This window comes from Delphinapterus leucas, chromosome X, assembly GCF_059928025.1.
Source record: "Delphinapterus leucas isolate spDelLeu-1000000601 "Yukka" chromosome X, BTC_Dleu_Yukka2, whole genome shotgun sequence".
In the NCBI taxonomy this organism is placed as follows: Eukaryota; Metazoa; Chordata; class Mammalia; order Artiodactyla; family Monodontidae; genus Delphinapterus; species Delphinapterus leucas.
Window position 1 is genome coordinate 5,313,354 of NC_143150.1, and position 15,266 is coordinate 5,328,619.

The window sequence follows — 15,266 nt, forward strand, 5'->3', positions numbered from 1 at the left end:
AGCACTTCCTGACATCCGGGTCTCAGAGACGCTGGGGAGGGGGAGCACGGGGCGGGGTCTCAGAGAGGCTGCTGTGGCGGTATAAGTGTCTGGGTGTCTGGTGAGCCCCGGAGAGAATCCGAGGTCCTGCGTTGAGTCAAGGTGAGTGACCTGAGGGGAGCCTGGACCCCAGAACACAGTTGGCCTTGGGAGGCCATAGGGCGGGATGAGCACGTGCAGCACTTCCTGACCTCTGGGTCTCAGAGACGCTGCGTAAGGGGAGCATGGGGTGGGTTCTCAGAGAGCCTGGGGAGGTGGTATAAGGGTCGGGGTGTCTGGTTAGCACAGCAGAGAATCCCAGGTCCTGCGTTGAGTCAAGGTGAGCACCCTGAAGTTGGACTGAGGGGAGCATGGACCCCAGAACAGAGTTGGCCCTGGGAGGCCATAGGGCGGGATGAGCTCGTGTAGCACTACGTGACATCCCGGTCTCAGAGACGGTGCGGAGGGCGAGCAAGGGGCGGGGTCTCAGAGAGGCTGGGGAGGTGGTATAAGGCTTCGGGTGTCTGGTGGACACGGCAGAGAATCCCAGGTACTGCGTTGAGTCAAGGTGAGCGCCCTGAAGGTGGACTGAGGGGAGCGTGGACCCCAGAAGAGAGTTGGCCCTGGGAGGCCATAGGGCGAGATGAGCACGTGTAGCACAACGTGACATCCGGGTCTCAGAGACGGTGCGGAGGGGGAGCAAGGGCCGGGGTCTCAGAGAGGCTGGGGAGGCAGTATAAGGGTTGGGGTGTCTGGTGGGCATGGGAGAGAATCCCAGGTCGTGCGTGGAGTCAAGGTGAGGGCCCTGAAAGAGGACTGAGGGGAGCCTGGACCCCAGAACCGAGTTGGTCCTGGGAGGCCATAGGGCAGAATGGGCACGTGCAGCACTTCCTGACATCCGGGTCTCAGAGACGCTGGGGAGGGGGAGCACGGGGCGGGGTCTCAGAGAGGCTGCTGTGGCGGTATAAGTGTCTGGGTGTCTGGTGAGCCCGGGAGAGAATCCGAGGTCCTGTGTGGAGTCAAGGTGAGTGCCCTGAGGGAGGACTGGGGGGAGCCTGGACCCCAGAAGAGAGTTGGCCCTGGGAGGCCATAGGGTGGGATGAGCACGTGTAGCACTACGTGACATCCGGGTCTCAGAGACGGTGAGGAAGGGGAGCAAGGGGCGGGGTCTCAGAGAGGCTGGGGAGGCGGTATAAGGGTTGGGGTGTCCGGTGGGCATGGGAGAGAATCCCAGGTCGTGCGTGGAGTCAAGGTGAGGGCCCTGAGGGAGGACTGAGGGGAGCCTGGACCCCAGAACCGAGTTGGTCCTGGGAGGCCATAGGGCGGAATGGGCACGTGCAGCACTTCCTGACAGCCGGGTCTCAGAGACGCTGGGGAGGGGGAGCACGGGGCGGGGTCTCAGAGAGGCTGCTGTGGCGGTATAAGTGTCTGGGTGTCTGGTGAGCCCGGGAGAGAATCCCAGGTCCTGCGTTGAGTCAAGGTGAGTGACCTGAGGGAGGACTGTGGGGAGCCTGGAACCCAGAACAGAGTTGGCCATGGGAGGCCATAGGGTGGGATGAGCACGTGCAGCACTTCGTGACATCCGGGTCTCAGAGACGGTGCAGAGGGGGAGCACGGGGTGGGGTCTTAGGCTGGGGAGGCGGTATAAGGGTTGGGGTGTCTGGTGGGCACGGGAGAGTATCCCAGGTCCTGCGTGGAGTCAAGGTGAGGGCCCTGAAGGAGGACTGAGGGGAGCCTGGACCCCAGAACCGAGTTGGTCCTGGGAGGCCATAGGGCGGGATGAGCACGTGCAGCACTTCCTGACATCCGGGTCTCAGAGACGCTGGGGAGGGGGAGCACGGGGCGGGGTCTCAGGGAGGCTGGGGAGGCGGTATAAAGGTTGGGGCGTCTCGTGGGCACGGGAGAGAATCCCAGGTCTTGGGTTGAGTCAAGGTGAGTGCCCTGAGGGGGGCCTGGACCCCAGAACACAGTTGGTCTTGGGAGGCCATAGGGCGGGATGAGCACGTGCAGCACTTCCTGACATCCTGGTCTCAGAGACGCTGCGTAGGGGGAGCATGGGGCGGGTTCTCAGAGGGCCTGGGGAGGTGGGATAAGGGGCGGGGTGTCTGGTTAGCACGGCAGAGAATCCCAGGTCCTCCGTTGAGTCAAGGTGAGCACCCTGAAGGTGGATTGAGGGGAGCGTGGACCCCAGAACAGAGTTGGCCCTTGGAGACCATAGGGCGAGATGAGCACGTGTAGCACTACGTGACATCCGGGTCTCAGAGACGGTGCGGAGGGGGAGCAAGGGGCGGGGTCTCAGAGAGGCTGGGGAGGCGGTATAAGGGTTGGGGTGTCTGGTGGGCATGGGAGAGAATCCCAGGTCGTGAGTGGAGTCAAGGTGAGGGCCCTGAAGGAGGACTGAGGGGAGCCTGGACCCCAGAACCGAGTTGGTCCTAGGAGGCCATAGGGCGGAATGGGCACGTGCAGCACTTCCTGACATCCGGGTCTCAGAGACGCTGCAGAGGGGGAGCATGGGGTGGGGTCTCAGAGAGGCTGGGGAAGTGGTATAAGGCTTGGGGTGTCTGGTGGACACGGAAGAGAATCCCAGCTCCTGCGTGGAGTCACGGTGAGTGCCCTGAGGGAGGACTGAGGGGAGCGTGGACCCCAGAAGAGAGTTGGCCCTGGTAGGCCATAGGGCGGGATGAGCACGTGTAGCACAACGTGACATCCAGGTCTCAGAGACAGTGCGGAGGGGGAGCAAGGGGCGGGGTCTCAGAGAGGCTGGGGAGGCGGTATAAGGGTTGGCGTGTCCGGTGGGCATGGGAGAGAATCCCAGGTCCTGCGTGGAGTCAAGGTGAGGGCCCTGAAGGAGGACTGAGGGGAGCCTGGACCCCAGAACCGAGTTGGCCCTGGGAGGCCATAGGGCGGGATGAGCACGTGTAGCACAAGGTGACATCCGGGTCTCAGAGATGGTGCGGAGGGGGAGCAATGGGCGGGGTCTCAGAGAGGCTGGGGAGGCGGTATAAGGGTTGGGGTGTCTGGTGGGCATGGGAGAGAATCCCAGGTCTTGCGTTGAGTCAAGGTGAGTGCCCTGAGGGGGCCTGGACCCCAGAACACAGTTGGCCTTGGGAGGCCATAGGGCGGGATGAGCACGTGCAGCACTTCCTGACATCCGGGTCTCAGAGACGCTGGGGAGGGGGAGCACGGGGCAGGGTCTCAGAGAGGCTGCTGTGGCGGTATAAGTGTCTGGGTGTCTGGTGAGCCCGGGAGAGAATCCCAGGTCCTGTGTGGGGTCAAGGTGAGTGCCCTGAGGGAGGACTGAGGGGAGCCTGGACCCCAGAAGAGAGTTGGCCCTGGGAGGCCATAGGGTGGGATGAGCACGTGTAGCACTACGTGACATCCGGGTCTCAGAGACGGTGAGGAAGGGGAGCAAGGGGCGGGGTCTCAGGCTGGGGAGGCAGTATAAGGGTTGGGGTGTCCGGTGGGCATGGGAGAGAATCCCAGGTCGTGCGTGGAGTCAAGGTGAGGGCCCTGAGGGAGGACTGAGGGGAGCCTGGACCCCAGAACCGAGTTGGTCCTGGGAGGCCATAGGGCGGAATGGGCACGTGCAGCACTTCCTGACAGCCGGGTCTCAGAGACGCTGGGGAGGGGGAGCACGGGGCGGGGTCTCAGAGAGGCTGGGGAGGCGGTATAAGTGTCTGGGTGTCTGGTGAGCCCGGGAGAGAATCCCAGGTCCTGCGTTGAGTCAAGGTGAGTGACCTGAGGGAGGACTGTGGGGAGCCTGGAACCCAGAACAGAGTTGGCCATGGGAGGCCATAGGGTGGGATGAGCACGTGCAGCACTTCGTGACATCCGGGTCTCAGAGACGGTGCAGAAGGGGAGCACGGGGTGGGGTCTTAGAGAGGCTGGGGAGGCGGTATAAGGGTTGGGGTGTCTGGTGGGCACGGGAGAGTATCCCAGGTCCTGCGTGGAGTCAAGGTGAGGGCCCTGAAGGAGGACTGAGGGGAGCCTGGACCCCAGAACCGAGTTGGTCCTGGGAGGCCATAGGGCGGGATGAGCACGTGCAGCACTTCCTGACATCCGGGTCTCAGAGACGCTGGGGAGGGGGAGCACGGGGCGGGGTCTCAGGGAGGCTGGGGAGGCGGTATAAAGGTCGGGGCGTCTCGTGGGCACGGGAGAGAATCCCAGGTCTTGGGTTGAGTCAAGGTGAGTGCCCTGAGGGGGGCCTGGACCCCAGAACACAGTTGGTCTTGGGAGGCCATAGGGCGGGATGAGCACGTGCAGCACTTCCTGACATCCGGGTCTCAGAGACGCTGCGTAGGGGGAGCATGGGGCGGGTTCTCAGAGGGCCTGGGGAGGTGGTATAAGGGGCGGGGTGTCTGGTTAGCACGGCAGAGAATCCCAGGTCCTGCGTTGAGTCAAGGTGAGCACCCTGAAGGTGGACTGAGGGGAGCGTGGACCCCAGAACCGAGTTGGTCCTGGGAGGCCATAGGGCGGGATGAGCACGTGCAGCACTTCCTGACATCCGGGTCTCAGAGACGCTGGGGAGGGGGAGCACGGGGCGGGGTCTCAGAGAGACGAGGGAGGGGGTGTAAGGGTCGGGGATGTCTCCTGGGCACCGGAGAGTATCCGAGGTCCACCGTGGAGTCAAGGTTAGTGCCCTGAGGGATCACTGACAGGAGCCTGGACCCCAGAACTGAATTGGCCCTGGGAGCCCACAGGGCGGGATGAGCTCGTGTAGTGCTTCCTGACCTCTGGGTGTCAGAGACGCTGGGGAGATGGAGCACGGGGCGGAGTCTCAGAGAGGCTGGGGAGGGGGTATAAGGGGCGGGATGTTAGGCGGGCACAGGAGAGAATCCGAGGTCCTATGTGGAGTCAGGGTGAGAGCACTGAGGGAGGACTGAGGGGAACCTGGATCCCAGGACCCAGTTGGCCTTTCGATCCATAGGGCGGGATGAACAGGTGCAGCACTTCCCGACATCCAGGTCTCACAGACGCTGCGGACGGGGAGCACGGGGCGGGGTCTCAGGCTGCAGAGGGGGTATAAGGGGCGGGTTGTCTGGTGGGCACTGGACAGAATCCCAGGTCCTGTGTGGAGTCAATGTGAGGGCCCTGAGGGAGCACTGAGGGCAACCTGGATCCCAGAACAGAGTTGGCCCTGGGAGGCCATAGGGAGGGATGAACAAATCAGCACTTCCTGACATCCGGTTCTCAGAGAAGCTGGGGACCTGGGAAAAGGGGCGGGGTCTAATGAGCGCAGAGGGTAAAATGTCTCGTTCCTGGTGGACAAAGTTTAGGGCCCTTAGGCAGGACTGAGGGGACCCACCAGATCATCACCCTTGCTGGTGGCCGTGGGAGGCCCCGGGGCGGGATGAGCACAGTAGTCCTGACTTCAGGGTCTCTGAGAGACTGGAGACCTGGTATAAGGAGCAGGGACTCACAGTGGTAGACGGGACAGTCCCAGGTCCTGCCTGCACGCGAGGAAGGAAGGACTGAGGACGTTAGACCCGAACACAGGGAGGGATCCTTTGCCCTTCCGCCGGGGCCTTGGAGGCGCCAGAGCACGGTCATCAGATGAGATGTTTTCTGACCTCTGGGTCGGAGTCCTCAGGAGGTCAGGTGTTTGGTGTGAGGGGTGAGCCTTCAGGTCCGCAGAGGGTGGACTCCCAGGACCCCGAGGGAGGACTGAGCAGACCCCCAGCCCTGGAACAGGGGCCTCAACAGAAATCTGCCCCTGTGGTCAGCGCTGGGAGGCCAGGCAGGATGTGAGGAGGAGGTGAGGACCCAGCATCTCCCCATCCTAGGACCCTCGGGAGGCCCTGGGCAGGTGCGGCCACCTGTGGGGCCCCCTCACTGCTTTCTGTTCAGATTCGGAGTCCTGTTCTGAGTTTCTCCTCCGGCCTGCAAAGGGGAGGGTCCAGGCCCTTAAGGGGAACAGTGAGCACGACGAGTGAGCCCCGAGGGGACCACCCATCCCAGAACTCAGAACTGGGGGGGCGTCACAGAGTTCGGCCCAATCCTCCTACCAGCACCGAGGCCCAGAGCTGTGCCACAGTCTACACAAGAGGTGCGCCCTCCATTCCTCTTACAGGGGCTCCAGGAACCGGGAGGCGAAGGCCCAGGTCTGAGGACCGTGTCCTCAGGGCACAGAGCAGAGGAGGCCCAGGCAGCGCCAGGAGTCAAGGGGAGGTGCGTGCCCTGAGTGTGTACCCAGGGGCTCCCCCTCCCAGAACAGAGGGGACCCCACAACACCCAAGTCACCCCACGCCCCTGTCAGCCTCAGAACCTGTGGCCGTGCTGGCTGCACCGTGAGGAGCCCCCTCACTTCCTTCTTCAGGTTGGCAGGGGACAGGCCGCCCAGGAGGAGCGCCCCTGTGAGGCCCGAGGGCAGCCCTTAAGACGAGACCTGTACGTGGCCTTTGTCAGAGCTGCCCAGGGGGCCTTTCTCTGCCGAGGCCGCTCACACCCCGTCTCTCCCCCAGGTACGAGGTCCCCTGCCCACACTCCCGTCGGCGGCCTGAGCCCAGGCATCAGGGCCGTAGTCGAGATGAGTGAGCTCCGCCAGCCTGAGGCCGACCTTCAGGCCCCAGTCCCGGCCCAGGGTCCGGTGGAGGCGCCGCTGCTGGGGGCTGCGGGGGAGGAGGCCGCATCCCCCTCGTCCTCCGCCTCCCCTGGCGCCCCCTCCGTCTCCGCCTATGCCGAGCCCTTGCCCCAGGAGGCACTTGGTTCGCTGATGGTTGACCTGGTGGTGTTCCTGCTCCTCAAGTATCGTACCGGGGAGCCGACCTCCGAGGCGGAGATGCTGAATACGTTCCTCCGGGAGCATCGGGACCACTTCCCCGAGGTCTTCCGCCACGCTTGCGAGTGCCTGCAGGTGGTGTTTGGCTTGGATGTGAGGGAGGTGGACCCCCGCGATCGCACCTACGTCCTGGTCCCCACCCTGGGCCTCACCTGGGATGCAGTGCTGAGGGCCGGGCAGCGCACATGCGAGGACGGCCTCCTGGTGATGGTCCTGACCATGATCACCCTGTTCGGTGAGCGCGCCCCTGAGGAGGAGTTGCGGGGAGCGCTCAGCAAGCTGGGGTTGTGTGCCAGGAGGGAGCTGCTCACCGAAGTGTGGGTGCAGGCTGGCTACCTGAAGTACCAGCAGGTGCCCCACAGCGACCCTGCCCGCTACGAGTTCCTGTGGGGTCCCCGGGCCTACGCGGAGACCAGCAAGTGGCAGGTCCTGGAGCATCTGCTCAGGATCAATAGCATGGATCCCAGGTTCTTCCCAAACGTGTCTGCAGAGAGCATGAGCTATGAGGAAGAGGGAGCCTCAGCCAGGGCAGCAGCCAGTCCCACGTCCAGCAGCTTCTCCGGTGGGGCAGGAAGGGGGGCTGATCCTTCACTCTGAGTTTGAAGAGGGAGCGGTCAGCCTTCTAAGCAGTGAGAGCCGGGCGAGTTGGGGGAAGCCAGTGTGCAGCATCTTTGGGTTCCTGTTGTGTATGTTGACATGGAGTTCCATGTCTGTTTTCTTTAGGAATTTTTCAAATGTTGGTTCTTTGAATAGAAGACTAAACAAGCTTCAGTGTCTAACTTTGTGTATGACGTTAATCCCACAGTTATTTGCACTAATTCAGTTCAAGAACAAGAGTTTTGCTGTTTTGTAAGAGAGGTTGGGAAATCTCCCAGTTCGTTTTGTGACCGTGTACAAGATAACGGAATTGGAATGAGAACTGCTCTGGAAATGTGGAAGTACTTAGCAGTGATATAGATGGGGGAAGAAATAGAAAAATAAAAGCCATTGTTGTTCCAATTCTTGCTTCCCTGTCTTGTCTGTCATTCTGTAAATAAAACGAACTATCTCTGTTGAGTTGGATTTGCACGGGTATTTTAAGAAAGTAGGAGAAGGTTCATCGGCGTCAATAAGCCCCCTGCCCACCGGCTTGTTTATTCCGCAGACCTCCACGGAGCCTCTGCTCTCCGGAAGGGCCTGTGTTAGTAGCGGGAACGCTAGGAAAAGCAGGACACACCCACACCTAGAGTGATGGTCTAGGAGCCACTGTCACATGAGGAAGGTGGTGAGACGTCCCATAAGTCCCACAGAATAAGACAACATGGGACGAGGCGGTGGGGCTCCAGGAGCGAGCCCTGGAGTGTTAAGTGCCCCGAGCCAGGGCACTTTGGGCCTTCGGGAAGTGGGGGTTCCTTCTGTGGGAGGTGATGGTGATGAAGCTGGGCGGTGGCAGCAGCCAGACATGCAGAGGGTGTGTCTTGGGTTGGAGGGGAAAGTCTGAAATGGGACATGGCTGTGAGATGTCCTTCTGGGTCATGGATAAAGCCGACAGAAATCTCGCCCTGGGGCAGGAAGGAAGGGGTGCTGGCTCTTGTTGCATTGCAGTGGGCCACAGTGAAGAGGTAGGTGTTTCATACCCGCCATCTGCAAGGATTTCCAGAGAAATGAGGGTCTTGCTCTTTGAAGCCCTGCTCGGTATTCCCGGGGCTGGCCCTCCTCTCCCTGCCCTGGGAGAGCCAATTACCAACTGTATGGAAACGACCATTTTAGTCACCTGGAGTTTACTTTGGCCACTTGTGAGCAAGGTCTAGATTTCAGTGGGATGAAATGAATGAAAATAGGGGGTTTGAAAGAAGAGAGGCTGCCGAAGTGGAAAGGAGTCGCCGTGTGACTGGAATCCTGGGAGCTTTGCGTGAGCTGCCCCCAGCTGGGGAAATCACCACCCTTCCCTCCATGCCGACAGACACACACACACACACACATCCAAATTGAATAATATATCCTCCAGGAGTAAAACACACAGAACAGCAATTTTGACTGGTTTTCTATTCTGTTTCCTATGGAGCTGCAAATTCTCTGAGATGTCATGAAAAGAAAGCAATTTCCAGAGGGGAGAAGGACAGAGTCTGGGATCAGAATAATACTAGAAATAAGTCCTAGCCACTAAGAAGCAACGTCTGCCAGTGTCCCCGCGTTCAGGCAGGTGCAGAAATATGGCGGCATCAGAGACCCACAGGTTTGGGCTGTGACCTGGCATCGAAAGGAAGGAGCAACTTCTGGGCCTAATGGGATTGGGAGGTCACTGCAGTGGGAGGTGCAGACGGCGCCGGGGGCTAAAGAGGCGGGCCCTCCCTGCTGAGCGCCGTACGACAACGTGAACATTACGTGGGATCCTGGATTTGAAGCACCTGCCGTATAGCAGGTGGGCACTTGGAAAAGGTGGAGAATTTCAGGGCCAATGTAACCTGCTCAGACACTCCTGCCTGAAAAGAAGGGGATTTTGTCATCACAAAAGGTAAGCCCTGCTTTTGTTGAGCCTCTACTAGGCAGTGTGGCATTGGAGAGCCGTCAGGTGCTCGTCCCCATCTTGTCTTCCTCTCCTCCCCGCACAAGTGGGGACACAGCACTGCCAGAGTCCTCTTCACTTAGGAGGGGTCATGTGATGACCCTTTGCCACTGAATTCTGGGCAGAAGCATTTTTGTCACGGCCATCTGTATCGAAGGCACACCGGGGTCCGGGGTTAGTCCTCAAGCCATGACAACACAGACACAGACCACTGTGTTTCCTCCCCCAGGATCTTAAGTCCTGCACCTTTGACCCTTAGATGTGAGATGCCAGACTCTGTGCCTTTAAGGCCCTGGGCAGGGTTGGAGGTGTTCCAGAGAGAGGCTGCCCCACAGGGAGCTGGCGGAGGGCATTTCCCTCAAGCAACCCGCACCCGTAGGTCCCTGAGCTGCACCCATCCGTCCCCGCGGGGCTGTGCTGAGTCTCTGTCAGGAGGGCAGCCGCCAGCTGCCGAGCGGCCCCGTTGGGGTCGGGGGCGTCCTCGTGGGGCCCAGCCCCGAGTCCCCCTCAGGGGTGACCCTGCTGCCCACAGCGCCCACTCTCTCCGGAACCTGGCCTCGGTCTGCACAGCCTGGCTTTTGCCCTGCCTGTCCCCCGACTAAGAGCCGCTTAGGCCCCGGTCCTGATGACCTCGTGCATGTATGTTTATCTGAAAGTCCCAGAGAAGCATTCCCCCCACCCCCAACCAACATCATGGTTAGGGTGGAGCTGGCAGGACGTGATGTAGCCACTCGGCGAGTCTCCTCGTGGTTGGTAAGTGATGATCATCGCCGCGTGGATGTGGGGCGAATCTCTGTGCTTCCGACTTATTTTGAAATCATTCCCTACGTAATGCCCAAATGTTTGAGTACACTGATGGCCTTCTGAATGTGACCGTGAGGTTTTGGTTTTTGAGCCTGAGTGCGAGAGGCACAGGCGTGTCCTGTCAGCCACCCACAGAGCCGCCTAGGACTCTGGTGTCCCCGATCAGGGTGTTTGAGCAGAGGGACAGGCTGTAGCAGATGGCAGGGGAGGTCCCCAGGACGCTCCCCCAGGCCCCAGCCACCCGCAGACCCGCATGAGGGTTTGGAAAGGAGCCAGGCAGGAGAGGGCTTTGGGGTCCCGGTGATGCAGGCTGTGAAGAGGGTCAGCCGCCCCAGAGAGGTGGAAGGAACAGCACCCACCAGATCCCATCTGACCGGCCCTGGGCTGGCCGGGGGAGGCAGGTGGGAGCAGATGCCTCTGCCGGTGAGCTGCAGCCCTGGACCCCAGCAGGAAATGGGTGCTCTTGGGACAACGGGTGCTCCAGGACCAGAGCCCCGTGGGGCACTGCCGGGGGAAAGCAGGGATTCCTAGTGCCCGTTCGTGCAGTGAACTGACTGATGGGGGACAGTGCTAGCCCAGGGACGGCCGTGGCAGGCAGCGCAGCAGCGGCCGGGACACGCCAAGAGCGCCCCAGGGACATTCAGGGAGGCACTTTTCAGGGGGGCAGCAGCACCCTCCCCAGTAGACTGTGGACGAGCACACACCACCCCGGCACCCAGCCAGTCCTGACCAGGGCGGGGCAGGGCACACGGGAGCTGCTGCCCGTCAGCGGGAAGCTCTGACGTTCTCCACGTGCGCTGAGCCTGCCCCCTGAGGGGCTGGTGTGAGTTGTCTCAGCCGTGGCCCTGTTTCCCGAGAAGCCCCCATTCCCCAGCCCCAGCTAAAGTCTGCTCTGAGCTCCAGCCTCCTTGGCAAAGGGCTGACCTCCTGCCTGGCTCTCGCCTACCCTCCTCTGTGGCAAATATCGCCGGCTGCTGCTTTCGGGGCCTTTGTGAGCAAGTGCGGGGGCCCGGGCCTGTGCCTGTCCGTGGTCCCTGAGCTGGGGCTGGGCACAGCATAGGGCTGGGTTGGTGGCGGGATGCAGGGTGTGAAGCCAAGTGACATTCACAAGACAGCAGCAGGGTGTAAAGCCACGTGTGAGCAAGCATCCAGGAGGAGGTGCATCCGCAGGGCCCTGAAGGGCACAGACACTCACGCCCCGTGGGGATGCCGAGAGTCCACCGGCCCGGTGGTCCCCGTGCTTTGAATGCAGGCTTGCCGCCTGCCTGACAGCCAGTGTGCCCGGGGAAGTGAGCCTGCAGGAGAACGTGGGGCCACCACGCCGCTGGGACAGAAGGGAGCAGAATGGGCAGTGGAAGGAGAGGGCAGGGCCCAAGCCTGAGCATAGGAGCCGCCTTCAGAGGGCCGTGCCTCGGACCCCCACGTCCAGGACCCTTCTCCATCCTCACGCCCTCAGTCCTAGACCCTCACCCTCCTCCCTGGCCCTCGTGTCCATTTCACGAGAGATGGTGACCTGATGGGGCTGGGGAGGCCACGTGGGCAGAATCCAGTGTCAGGCTCCCATGGGCACTAATGCCTGGCTTCCCTGTGTTTTCTCCATTATGTGGCCTGAGGCATCCGGTAGTAGGACCCCGTGGAGGACGGCTGAACGCCCTTGACTGTTGGGGAGACAGGTCAGGCCAGTGCGGGGATGGGGCTTTGCACACATATGATGCTTAGCTTCAATAAGAGTCCTTCTAGTGACAAGCTGCTCAAATCACGGAGACTCCCTATGCCTCGATTTCTCCATCTGTAAAATGGGCCTCCTAATAGTACAAGGCAAAAGCATTGGTGTGGGTTTCCCCATGATGTGACCTGCTTGTAAAAAGCCTGGGCCAAATGAAGTGGTCGGTGGATGTAGCTCTTGTTACTGAGCGTGTAAGAAAGATGCGCCCTCCCCCATGTTGTGAGGATTCCCAACCAGTACACGCCTTGTGATCCCCGCGTATGTGGATTAGCGCAGTTTTTCTTTTCTCGTGAAAATTTGTTGTCAGGATGCTTGGGCTCGCCTTCCTCTTCTTCTCGCTTGTCCCTGTTCAAGATGAGGCTGTTGATTTGAGGTGTCGCCTCCATTGGAACAGGAGTGTTTGCAGCTTTAGGTCCCAAGTGCCTCTTTGGCCGCGTGCCATAGGTCCTGAGGGCTTTGGTATGTGTTTTCTTCATTTCAAAGTATTTTCTAATTTCCCTTGTGATGTCTTGCACGTTCCCTGGGCTACTGTTATGGACTGAACTGCGTCCCCCCAAAATTTGCATGTTGAAGCCCTAATCCCCTAGAACCTCAGAATGTCACTGTGACTGGAGTTAGTGGTTCTTAGGTTGAAATGAGGCCATTAGGATGAGGTCTAATCCAAGATGGCTGGTGCCCTTGAGGGAAGAGCGGATCAGCACACGCAAGGAGAGAAGGCAGGGGCTGGGGGTGCGTGCACAGAGGGTGACCACGTGAGGGGCGGTAAGAGCACGGCCACCTGCAACCAAGGAGACCGGCCGCAGTACGAGCCACCCCTGCTGGACCCTCCCTCTCGGCCTCCTGGTCGGAACCACCGTGAGAATCTGTGTCTGCTGTTTCAGCCCCTCACCCTGTGCTGTGGGATTTGGCATCGTCCCAGACTAATGCGGTTATTTGGGGACGCACGGCTCAATTTCCCTCTATTTTCAGATTTCCCACATTTCCTTCTGTTATTGAGGTCTAATTTCACTCTATTTTGGCCAGAGAACATACTTTGTATGATTTCAGCCCTTTTTTTTGTATCCCCTTAAGTTTACTGAGGGATGCTGTGTGGCCTGACGCGTGGAGTACCCTGGAGAACGTTCTAGGTACGCTTGACGAGCACGTGTCTATTCTGTTCTTGGGGCTAATAGTCTACACATGTCATGAGACCTAGCCTTTGTACAGTGCTGTTCAAATCTGTGATTCCCTTACTGCGGGGCTGTCTGGTCGCTGTACCCATAATGAAAGCAGGCTGTGTTAGTCTGCTTAGAGCTGCCATAGCAAGGTCCCACAGAGGAGGTGGCTAAAACTACAGAAATGTACTGGGTCCCAGTCCTGGTGGCTAGAAGTCCAACCTCAACTTGCTGGAAAGTGCAGTTTCAGGTGAGGGAAGGCGTCTCATCCTGGCTTGCAGACAGCTGGTTTTCTCTTGGTCCCTCACTTGGCTGCTTCTCTGAACAGGTCGGGAGGGGAAGGGAGGGAGGGAGAGAGAGTGGGGGGGGAGGGAGAGAGAGAGAGAGAAAGAGGGAGGGAGGGAGGGAGAGAAAGGGGGAGAGACAAAGGGAGGGAAGGAGGGAGGGAGGGAGAGAGGTGGAGGGAGGGAGTGAAAGGGAGAGAGAGGGAGAGAGAGAGAAAGAGGGAGGGAGAGAGGGAGGGAAAGAGACAGAGAGGGAGGGAGGGAGAGAGAGAAAGAGGGAGGGAGGGAGAGAAAGGGGGAGAGACAAAGGGAGGGAAGGAGGGAGGGAGGGAGAGAGGTGGAGGGAGGGAGAGAGTGAAAGGGAGAGAGAGGGAGGGAGGGAGAGAAAGGGGCAGAGACAAAGGGAGGAAAGGAGGGAGGGAGGGAGAGAGAGGGATGGACAGGGCCATAGAAGGGAGGAGGGAGAAAGAGAGAGAGAAAGAGGGAGGGAGGGAGAGAGGGGGAGGGAGGGAGAGAGTGAAAGGGAGAGAGGGAGGGAGGGAGAGAGAGAAAGGGAGGGGGGCGAGGGAGGGAAAGAGAGAGGGGGAGAAAGGTAGGGGGAGAGAGAGAGAGAGAGGGAGGATGGGAGGGAGGAAGAGAGGCTGAGGGAGGGAGGGCGGGAGGGAGATCTTCGGTGTCTCTTCCTCTTTTCCAAAGGACACCGCTCTTGTCGGACTAGGGTCCCACCCTTGTGACCTCATTTAACCTTACTGACTTCCCCAAGGGTGCTATCTCCAAATACATGCACCTTGGGATTAGCACTGCAACAGGTGGACTTAATGGTTGGGGTGGGAGCTGGGGGATCCATTTGAATCCATCACAGGGGGGACCGAAGTCTCCCACTTCTATTGTAGACCGGTTTCCTCCGTCCCTTCTGTCCATTTTTGCATCGTTCATTTGGGGCACTGCTGTTGGGCTGCTCAAGAGACCCCCCTGACGTGCACTAGCTGTGGCACTGTGACAGAGGGGAGTGGCAGACGGGACCACCCCTCACCCGGGCAGACCCGGGGCTCCTCTGGCTGTTGGTGCTTGGATCATTCCTGGTACCTTGGGTCTACTTCCCCTCCTCCCCCAACCCACCTTTTTTTTTCTTTTCTGTGTTTTTGGCCACCCCACAAGGCTTGGGGGATCTTAGATCCCCGACCAGGGATTGAACCCGGGCCACCGAAGTGAAAGCATAGAGTCCTAACCCCTGGAACTCCAGGCAATTCCCGCTCCCCGCCCCCTCCTTAGCAGTGTTTGGGAGAGGATGTCGCCCTATCGCTGTGACAGCCACAGAGTCCTGGCCAGGTCCCCCAGCCCATCCCCCACACGTGGAGGCAGCAGCTGTGAGCTGGGGGTGCGCCCTGGCCTTCAGTGCTCTGTACACACCACTGGGCACTGACCACAAGGACTCGCGGTAGAAGCTCGACACCCCAGCGCCCAGAGGGTGGTGGAGCATGGCGCCCTTAAAGGGTTTAGCTCGAAAGGCAAGGAAAAGAGAACCAGGAAAATGTCTCCAGACGCAGGACCCGCAGTGAAAAGCAAACCTCAATCCTGCTGTCCAGACACCAGAGAGCACCCCCAAACTGAACACCCGCAGGCCCCTGCCAGGGACCGTCACCTCCACACCTGTGCGTCTCAGGACAGTAAGGGCTCTTTTCAGGCCTCTGACCAGGGAGGCCTGAGCTCTTCTCATCTGTCAAATCGAGACCCTGCTGGACACGGTGTCCCCGCGACCGTGAACCCGTGGATGCCAGGCCCTTCCTTGTGCTTGTCCAGCCCTTCAAGGGTCCTTCTAGTGAGGGGACACAGGGCGTCTGAGGGGCTTCTCCAGGTGTCTGCTAGGTGCCCGCACTGTGCCGGGGGTGGGCTGTCACCCGTCATCGTTTCCTGCTGAGGGGACTCAACTGCTCAGCCACGCCCAGGACGGAGGCGC

The 15,266-nt window shown here is 60.2% G+C and overlaps 1 protein-coding gene across 1 annotated transcript; it reads left to right on the plus strand.

The window, feature by feature from the left end:
- Positions 1-6,245: 6,245 nt before the first annotated feature.
- Positions 6,246-8,064, plus strand: LOC149744159 (melanoma-associated antigen 8-like). The gene has a single exon (XM_089904035.1). It carries the CDS (start codon positions 6,545-6,547, stop codon positions 7,391-7,393), a length of 849 nt encoding a protein of 282 aa, XP_089760161.1. The 5' UTR covers positions 6,246-6,544; the 3' UTR covers positions 7,394-8,064.
- Positions 8,065-15,266: the final 7,202 nt, after the last annotated feature.